At 55.4% G+C, this 10211-nt stretch overlaps 1 protein-coding gene across 1 annotated transcript in view; it reads right to left on the reverse strand.

Annotated features, from left to right (window-relative positions):
* NOS1 (nitric oxide synthase 1) overlaps positions 1 to 10211 on the reverse strand; it is a 93575-nt gene that overhangs the window by 67452 nt on the left and 15912 nt on the right. The window contains exon 3 of the mRNA XM_045296705.1: positions 276 to 404. Within this exon, the coding sequence (XP_045152640.1) occupies positions 276 to 404 (129 nt within the window). The remainder of the gene's footprint in view (positions 1 to 275; positions 405 to 10211) is intronic.

A 10211-nucleotide genomic window follows, 5' to 3' on the forward strand; every position in this document is an offset into this window, starting at 1 on the left:
ACACACACACACACACACACACACACACACACACACACAAAGAAGCGTCTCTAGACTCTCAAACGGGCGCATCTTCTCTCCGGGGCACGTCTTGGTGGCCACAATCTGAGATGGGAGGTTCATGGGTGGAGACCAGGGCAGCTGCGAAACATCCTATCATGCTCAGGACAGTTCCCTGCCCAAGACTCCATGGAAGCTCCCCGCCCCCAATGTGGACAGCGCTGAACAGAGCAACCCTGCCCCCCCTCGCCACTATCCCGCCTCCCCTAACTCACCAAGGTGCTCTTCAGGTGGAGGGTGTCGGTGAGAACCACGTCAGTCTCCCAGTTCTTGACCTTGAGGAAGCGGGGGCACTTGGAGGGGCTGCCATTCTTAGTGGGCGACTGTTTTCCCGAGGCTGGGGGCTGCAAGGAAGAAGGAAGCCGATGGAGCACTAGGCCAAGGCTCGGGGAGGACCGGGAGACTTCTCCACAGGGATTGTCTTGGTCCTCCTGGAATCTGGCCGAGTCACCTGCTGCCTGCTCACCGAGCAGGACTCCCTCGTCCTGGTCATGCAGGTGTGTGAAGGTGGGTGGACCGGGGTCCTCTACCCAGGCAGGGAGGGCCCTCTACCTTGGGAGGGATCTGCTCTGGGGAGAGTCTGGCATCTAGTCGGTGCTCACTGAGTGGGACGGATCGGGACATCGCAGGCCTCTCTGAATGCCAACAGCCCTGAGGGCCAGGCCAGGAATCACCCTGCAGCCCTGACAAGTTCCTTGGATGTGCCAGCCCCCCTCCCACAGCCCACACTCGCTGTTTCTGGCAAGCTCAATGGGAAACAGGAAGGTCTGGAGTGGCAGGGTTGGACGCTTAGACAGACGATTTGTGCCAACGCTCAGGTTTCTGCCTCTCCCAAAGGCCAAGTTCACTCCTCCCTCAGGACCTTTGCACTGCCTGCTGCTCCTGCTTCCGGCACATTCCAGCACATTCATCCTGTATGCTGGCTTGCAGATGAGGCAGGTGAGGTCCCAGGTGGGCTGATGCTCAGGGGCCTCACGGTCAGGAGCACCTTTTGTCGTGAAGGTCTCTGAGCTGCCCTCGTCCACCCTGCCTGGGGAGGGGGTGCACTCATGCAACAGCCTGGCCAGGACAGTGAGGCGATGCCCAGTGCTGAGTGACCCTCGGGCCCAGCAGTAGAGCAGAGGGCATTGAACTAGAACCAGGAGATCACACAAATACGAGTGGGCATCTCCAAAAAGCCCACAGGAAAGCAGCCATGAAAGGATCCTGGAAATTTCCCACGAACTTTCAGGCTGTGATTCCCAAGGTCATCAGTTCGAAACCACCAGCAGCTCCGGTGGGAGAAACATGGGGCTTTCTACTCCCATTAGGAGTTACCTTCTCAGAAACCCGGCGGGGGGAGGGGGTGTTCTGCCCTGTCCTGTAGGGTGGCTATGAGCTGGCATCGACTCGATGTCTGTCTGTCTTGCGTTTCCCGAGCACCTTCTATGTGTCAGGCACTGTTAGGTACCAGGGGAAGGAGACAGGCAGGGAGGGCCCTTGGCCTCCTGCAGAGTCCTTGTGAAAGAAGCGGAGACAGTGACACGCACACACGTGAATGAACACTATAATCTGAGGATGTGAGAAGATTGTACACAGCGGGGGCACGGGGGGAGGTGCTTGACGGTGGCAGAGCAGGGGCACGGAAGGCCAGTGCTCCGTGACTGGGATGGCTCCCAACAGGCCCTAGGGTAGGGGTCTGCTCAGCAAGCTCACAGGGGTGGCAAGGAGGGCAGCATGGCAGGGGTGTAGGAGAGAGGGGCCCCAGGGGGTGAAGTCAGAAAGGAGTCAGGGTCCAAACGCCACCAGCCAGAGGGGTTCAGTCTGGCGAGGAAATGTAGGAGCTACACAGTGGAAGCAAGGAAGGCTCTGTTAAACCAGCGGGTGGATAGTGGGCCGAGCCCTGGTGGCTCAGTGGGTTCACTGTTGGGCTTCGGACCACAAGGTTGGCGGCTCAAATCCACAGGAGAAAGAGGAGGCTGTCTACTCCCATAAAGGTTTAATCTCAGAAACCGTAAGGGACAGTTCCACTTTTCCCTCTAGGGTTGCTATCGGATGGCGCTAAGGCAACAGCAGCGGGTTTGGGTTAAGTGCAGGATGGAAATCACGGAGAACGCTGAAAGCCCAAGACTAACGTACAATGACCACTTATTGTCTGCCAAGCCACGACCCATTTCACAGATGAGAACGCAGAGGCACGGGGAGGCCAGCCAAGTTGCCCAAGAGGACAAGAGCTAATGAGTGGAGCTGGGTGTCAAAGGCAGGCAGGTAAGCTGGCTCCCCAGCCATCTCCCTTGACCTCTTGACCAGCCTGCCTCATGCCAGCTGTGAATACCCACACACTCACCACTCATTCAGCACATGCTGATTGAGGATCTACAGGCAGACCCGCGAGAGAACGTGGGTCTGGCTCTAGACCACGGCGATAAACCTAGGTGGGTCCCTCAGTGTCTAGAAAAGCTACGTTTACGATACTGTGGTCTAGGAAGCGCACGACCACAGCGTGAAAATGCCGGGAATGCCGAGAGGATGACCCGAAGGGGACATCGAGACTTGGGGTGAACACATCCTATTGGGAAAACTGGTGCAGACGGGCTTGCTTCATCAAGGATGACCGCAAAGCTTTTGTTGGTGAAACAAGAAAAAGCATGATCGGGGAGCATCACACACCCAGGGATGCCCGCTCGCGGTGCCAGGCAAGACAGCAGGAGCCAGGGCGATGGTGACAGCCAAATAGAGAGGTGTGTGCTCTCTGTCCCCAGGGGGTTCCACGTGGCTCTGCACCCACAGACTGGGCTCCTCCTGCATTCTGCATCACCTACCTGCGTCACCAGCCTACGCTACGCTACACTGAGTCTAAAGAGGGCCCTGGCTTGCACTGGTCTTGTGGACTCCAGTTGGGCTGGGCTGAGATGCCTTCCCTGGATGTAAGATGACTTGCTGATCTAAAGCTCTTTCTTATACATATTTGAGGTGTCGCTGGATTTGTTTCTCTGCACACCTGGGGTAGGGGTCTGTCTGCTCAGCAAGTTCAGAGGACCCGTTCCTGGCTGTGCATCTAAGAATTCGCGAATGACTCTGCAGTGGACTAGGAACCGAGCAGTGGGTGGATCGAGCTCACCCACAAACTCTTGAGGAGACAGGCCCAGTGGTCTGCTTCTGAAAGGCTACAGCCAGGACACGGCGATGGCGCAGCTCTATTTTGCACACTCGGGGTCCCCATGGGACAGAGTGGACTCCAGGGCTGCTGCCACCACTGCCACCACCACCAACCACCACCACCACCAAGGACACGCATAGCATTGTTTCTGATGTGAACTGCCTGAGACGGGCCTTCCTTCCTTTCTGTTCCTGATTACACAGTCCACGCTCTACAGCCTTCTGTGGGTCAGACATGGGCTGCTAACCACAAGGCCAGGGGTTTGAATCTACCTGTTGCTCTGAGAGAGAAAGAGGAGGTTGTCTGCTCCCATAAAGATCGACAATTCTTAGAAACCCTGCACGCTGTTACTGTGAATCAGAATTGACTTGATGGCAGTGGTGTTTTTTTTTTTGGGGGGGGGGTCTGGTTTCATCATCTGCCGAGGAAGATGAAGGAAGGAGGTACTCCCCATGGCATGGGAGTGGGGCGGGTGGGACCATAGAATCATTGGGGGGGGGGGAGTGTTTGCTGTCATTATTGTTGCTAGACACCATCAAGTCGGTTCCAGTTCGGACATGTGATCAGAAGAGACCAGTCTCTGGGAACGCAGAGGTCAGTGAAAGGGAGGTGAACACAGTGCTGGCAACTATGAGCTCGAACATAACAATTGTGGGGATGGCGCAGGACTGGGCAGCATTGGGATCGGCTGCACCATGGGGATCGAAGCCAAACGCAGTGGGTACCTAACAACAACAGGCTATGGCGGGCAACACAATCTCTTTTCTGTACAAGAGGCAGGAGGTGCACGTGCTGCATCTGGGCAGCTGCTGAGTTCTCGACCCCCGCTGTGATTGGGATCGCAGAACTCTGTTATAACGGTATGGGACCACAGACGTACATGCTGTCGGGCATCACTGAAAAGGATGTTGCGTGGTGCGTGATTGTACTCACTACTGAAAACAAACAGTTAGCAAAATACGTGGAAATTCCAGTTGGGCTGAACCCAAACACGAGTTGATTCAGGGCCCTTCCTGGCTCTGACCCCTGAGGGCAGCAGGGCTTGGAAGGCTTGGCTTATGACTAAGTGACCTCTGAAGACCTGGGGGCCACAGAGCAGGTGATGACTCATGCAGAGGGAAGTGAATGCCAGCAAAGGTTGTCCCTGCCGCCACTTGGGCTGGAAGATAGAGATTCCTGGGCTCGGCAGAGATTCCTAGCAGATATATATCCTAAAGGATATAGAGGATATATTGCGGGGTGGCTGGGGAGCATGTGTAACCCCAGGAAGGGGATGGGGGGAAAAACCCCACCTGGATGTCTCACTGGGTCGTGAGCTGGGTCAGGAGAAAGCTGGCCCCACCAACCCGCTGGGGCCAAAAATGAGTTTAATAGCAGCTTAAGGCTAGAGACTTGGGGCACCTTCGCAAAGAGAGAAGTTAATCTCGAAGGCTTAGAGCCAGGGAAGCTCTGCAAGGGGGGTCACCAGCAGACACCCCAAGATGGTAGAATGGAACCCAGGGAGGCTGCTCAGGCCACCCCAGTGGGCCCTGTGGGTGGCACCCCAAGTCTTGCAGCATGACCAACTGTCGTGGGGCGTGGGGGTGGGCGTGGTGTCTGTAGCTTCTCTTGGGGGTTGAGCTTCCAGAGGTGGAAGCAAACAAACGTCTGGTAGGATGATGGCCACACTGTGATGCGCTCGAAGGCCATGGCCGTGTGCAGGGGAATTTCATTTTAGGTCACAGTCCAAGAATGCCTCTCTGGGCCTGATCTGGGCTCGGCCGTGGGACACACACTGGCCACCCGAATGCCCACGGTGTGCTGGCTTTTCCGGATGAGGAATGGAAGCTCCAAGATGTGCAGCCACCCGAGCCAGTTGCCGTTGAGTCCTGAGTCACGGTGCCCCCATCTGTGTCCCGGCAGAATGGCAGCTCTGTAGGCTGTGGGTGGCCAGGCCTTTCTCCTGAGGGGCGTCTGGTGGAGTAGGCTCAAATCTCCAACACAGGGCTGGGGAATGTCCAGCCTGAGAGGCGCCGAAGGCTCACGAAGGCCTGGCTTACATCATGCATCTCACCAGAGAGAAGCAGTCTGGCCGTCAGACGAGGGCTGAGTTCATCGAGTGCTGGACCAAAGGTGGCAGGCTGATTTTTAAGTGGATCATTTTCGATGACCCCCTCGAATGAATGATGTCATAAATATCCAAGTGGCCCTTGGCAGGAAAAAAAAAACCCAAAACAACCCCCTCCTCCCCCAAGTCCTGCTTGAGCCTTTCGGTCAGCAGCTGATTGTATGAAGTTTGCCCCACCCAGGGGACTTGAGAAGCAGGGTGCCTGATACCCCATTGCTAAGTATAAACAGGCAAGAGAGCTGAGCCTGGGATCCAGTCCTCTATGCTCCCCCGAATCTCCACTCTAGACCCCAGTGCTCCTTCCTATGTGCTCCTGAGGTTCGGAGCCCAGAGGATACAAGATACTGGGGACACACGGAGCTGAGTGACCGACAAGGGTTGACAGCAAGGTTATAAAGGGAAAGAGAGGCAGTGTTGTCACCCACAATGATGTGGGGGGTCCTTTTCCTTTCGGGCCACAAGGCTCTCATCTGTACCATGGGGCAGTGCTTCCGACCTGTCTCACAGGGTCACTATGTGCTTTCCGTCGGCACGATAATAATTAGCCGGTGGTAACAGCAGTCAGAGTGAACAGGTCTTGAACATTCAGCTCTGTGCCAGGCCCTGCAAAGTTCGGAATGGGATCTGGGACTGCACAGCCTGGGTTCACATCCCATCTCCACCCCTGACCGGTCACGTGACTGTCACCAAACTACTAAACCCTCTAGACATCCGCTTGCTCATCGTAAAAATGGGGGCAGCAATAACACTTCACTGGATGGGGCTGGGGATTGAATGGGACTGAGGATCTATGGCAGGGTTGGGGAACCTTTTTTTTCCCCCGGCCAAGCACCATTTGGACACTTGTAACATCATTCACGGGTCGTACTGGTCAAATACTTACTGAGCTCACCCCTGATGTGTTGGCCGGAATGTCTCCTCTTTGGTGAGGGCTGTGATGTTAGCTGGGGACGATGATTTCAGGGGCTGTGAAGGGCCTGAGAGCCAGAGATTCCCACCCCTGGTCTAGAGTGTTGGGCACAGTGCTTGCATTGCCCAGTACCAGCTATGAGTGTTGGTATCAACATTAGCTGTTGAAGGAGCCCTGGTGGCACAATGGTTGAGCACTTGGCCGCTAACCCAAAGGTCAGCAGTTCGAACCCACTAGCAGCACCACAGATCGAAAGGTGTGGCCAGTCTACTTCCATGAAGACCACTGCCTTGGGAGCCCTCTGGGGACCTGCATGTTGTCCTCTGACGTCATGAGTCAGATTAGACTCAAGGACAACAGGTGCCTGCTTCTGATTATTCTTACAGGTTGGGAATTCTGGGATGGTGCAAATGGTTTAACTGCTCAGCTCCTGGGAGGTTTGGCAGCTTGAGCCCACTCAGAGGTGCCTCGGAAGAAAGAGCTGGAAATGGGCCTTCAAAGGGTCACAGCCATGAAGACCCCTGTGGGGAACAGTTCTACTCTGACACAGACGGGGTGGGGCGGGTGGAACTGACTGGGTGGTGACTGCTGTTGTGGGGGATGGAAGGTGTCAGGATTTCAGTGCATCATCAGCATCCATCATCAGCGCCCACGGAAGCAGAAGTCTAGCAACGGATTGCACGGGGAAAATCTGCTGCCCAAGATTTCTTTAAAGCGCTGGACGGCATGGAGGGCACTTTGAGGGCTGAGTTGTGTCTGACCCACGCGCTGGCACCTTCGATCACTTCCTATGGACGCCGAAGCTGGACGGTGACTAAGGTAGATCAAAGACCCGCGGCCTCCGCATTCCTGTCTGGCCAAGAAGATTCAACACATCCTGGGCTGCCTCAAGAGCAAACAGATCCATTTTCGGAGGGAGACAGCCCTAAATGCTCCTTGGAAGAAAGGATGGCGAGACCTCATCTCGCACGCTTTGGCCACGGGACGTGTGGTCAGGGAGGGTCAGTCCCTGGTGGAGGAGAGGGTCACTGAAAAGGGAGGGGGGCTCTCGAGGAGATGGACCAACAGGGCGGCTGCCACAGTGGGCTCAAACAGAGACAACTGGGAGGATGGTGCCGGGCTGGGCGGCGTTCCGCTTGCCTTGCACTCGGGGTCCCTTTCTGTTGGAATTGACGTGAGGGTGCCCACGAGGAGCAGCAACACCAGGGAACGGAGGGTCAGCAGGATGCTCATTGGTTGGCCTGACCCACCTCACCAAGCAGGGAAGACCCGAGCCGGGTCTGAGCCAGGGCTGAGCTCTCGGCCCCAGCGTTGTGTGCAAGGGGACGCAAGTGTGCAAAGGGTCACACCTGTGCATGGTCCAAGTGGATCATCCCAGCTGCTCTTTTCCTCCCGGTCCAGTTAGCTGGGATGTGCCAGGCTAACACAGGAGCGTTAGGCGGCTCCTGTGGCGTCAGGCTAACACAGGAGCATTAGGCAGCTCCTGTGGCTGCCTGGGGCTGCCCCTTGGAGCAAGGCCATGGCAGGTTTGCCCCCACCTGGCCCTCAGAGGGCCAGGTGGTCTGTGCTTGGGTTAAGAGGGTTCTGGATCTTTCAGAGATTGGGGCCAAAATGGCCTGGGAGCCTGCCACCCAGCCCCTCCTGCTCCTGGTTGGGAGGCTCCCGGAGAGGCTGGGGGGATGCTAACACCTGGAAAGGGAGAGAAGCTTCTCACCAGATGTTGACATTTTGAAAGCAGCCAGCAAGCCCTGTGTCCCCCGGGTGAGGAAATGCCAGGTTCCCAACGAGGCGATGGGGGCTCTGATTATAGAACTGCCATCTACTTGATCCCCTTCCTCAGGGGTGTAGGGGAGGAGAAGAGGCTGCAGGGAACCTCCCCCAGGCCCGGACCTTTCCTCACTTGCTCCTGGGGAGGGGTTGGATCATTCGTTCAGCCCCCAGGCAGGGTGGGCTTCTACCCAGGGTGGGCTGATCATGGCACAGGAAAGCAAACCAGGCAGAGGAGGAAAACTGGTGCTCAAGGAAGAGGAGGCACCAAGAAGGGTGGTTTTGAGCCCCATGGTTTGCAGGGCGGATGAGCAAATAGCTGATATTGTGGCAGCGACCCCTTCCTTACACAACAGAACATCACATTGTCCGTCCTCACGGCTGGCCTTAGATTGGACTGCTGCACTCCACTTGGTTCTCGCTGGCTGACTTTTGGGTGTACAACCCCAGGCATTGCTTCTGTGACTGAGTCTGGAAGGTGTGCAGAAACATGCTCGGGGCCACAGCCACGTGCAAGCCTCCAATGGGCGGTGGTGGCTGGGGCTGGGGATTGAACCTGGGTCCCCAACTTGTTGCGGTTGGCAGGTGCCGTCAAGTCTGCTCTGACTCCACGCACCCCAGAACGGAAGGCCACCCCGTCCTGCACCGTCCTCACAAGGGCCCTTAGGTTTGAGACCATTGCTGCAGCCCCGGGGTCAGCCCACCTTGTCAAGGGTCTTCCTCTTTTTTGATGACCTTCTACTTGACCAAGAGTGATGTCCTTCTCCAGGGACTGGCCTCTCCTGATCACACATTCCCAAGTGCATGAGACGAAATCCGGCCACCCTTGCCTCTCAGGAGCGTTCGGGCTGTACTTCTTCCCAGACAGATCTGTAGGTTCTTATCTTCATCAACACCGACATGCAAAAACCACGGATTTTTCTGCCATCGCCATCTTGCAAGGTGAGGCTTCTACCATGGAACCAGACTGCTTCCTGAAGGGCCTTTAGCGTAGTGCCTGAACTCAGTGTCTCTGGGGAGATTAGCATTGTCATAGATCGAATTATGTCCCCTAAAAAAAAGTGTCTCAACTTGGCAAGGCCATGAACCCCAGTGGTTCGGTAATCATTTTCTATCATGTGATCTGATACGATCAGTCAATCAGTTGTTTTAGGGCACTAGGGTCAGATACAACCAAAACAAACCAGTCGATTTTGACTCATGCAGACACGACAGGACAAGGAAGACCTGCCCCTGTGTGTTTCTGAGACTGTAACTCTTCACAGGAGTAGAAAGTCTCATCTTTCTCCCAGGGAGCAGCTGGTGGTTTCAAACTGCTGCCCTCATTCCACCAGTGCTCCTTTGGGTTGGATGCAACACCCTCATTCAGGTCACAGCCAGGATCCAACGTGAGGGGAGTTTCTCTATTGCGTGGCCTGTATTGCTTTTATCATATAAGAGTTAAACAGAGAGAGGGCTGAGCAGAGGAGTCGTCTGGCTCCGGCCAAGAAAGAAGGGCTTGGAGTAGATTGTGCCCCTTGGACTCAGGGTCCCTGCGCTGAGAAGCTCCTAGACTTAGAGCAAGATTGATGCCAATGCACACAGGCAGTTCTGAGGAATGCAAAGCTCACAGATGTTACATGGAGACAAGGACCTTCCCCTGGGGCAGAAAGGCTTCCCCTGGAGCCTCTACTCGGAATGTGGACTGCTAGCCTCCTTAACGGTGAGAGTAAATTTCTGTTGGTTACAAAGCCACCCACTTGTGGTATTGCTGCCATAGCAGCAGTAGACAATTAAGACAGGCACTACGTCAACCTAAGATGCTTGTAATGATGCTTGGCAGAACACAGAAAACAAAATAAAATGCCAGCCCCTGCTGTCCTTTTTACGATCTACATCTACTATATACCATGCCACCCCCCTCTCCAATTTGTCCTTCACACCTAAGGGTGAATGTCACCTTCTCCAGGCAACCTTTGCTGATGACCGCCGATACGTTCATGTCCCCACCCTGTTTTGTGTCCCTCTCCATCTTAGCATGTGGGAAACAGAAGGATTTCTCTCAAGCTGTCTCCCCCAAATATATGCCAAACTTGCTGCTTGCGAATGACTATACACTTGGAGGTCATCAGAAGCAGCCATCTAGACCAAGCAGACACCACTGTTTATCCCACAACAAGTAGGGCCCACTCCCTTCTGAGAAGGATAGTAGTTGTCTGTTTCCTTGTAGGAGACCCCAGAGAGGTCAA

The sequence above is a fragment of the Echinops telfairi genome, unplaced genomic scaffold (assembly GCF_000313985.2).
Source record: "Echinops telfairi isolate 266 unplaced genomic scaffold, ASM31398v2 ScPeMD7_7412;HRSCAF=8450, whole genome shotgun sequence".
Taxonomy (NCBI): domain Eukaryota; kingdom Metazoa; phylum Chordata; class Mammalia; order Afrosoricida; family Tenrecidae; genus Echinops; species Echinops telfairi.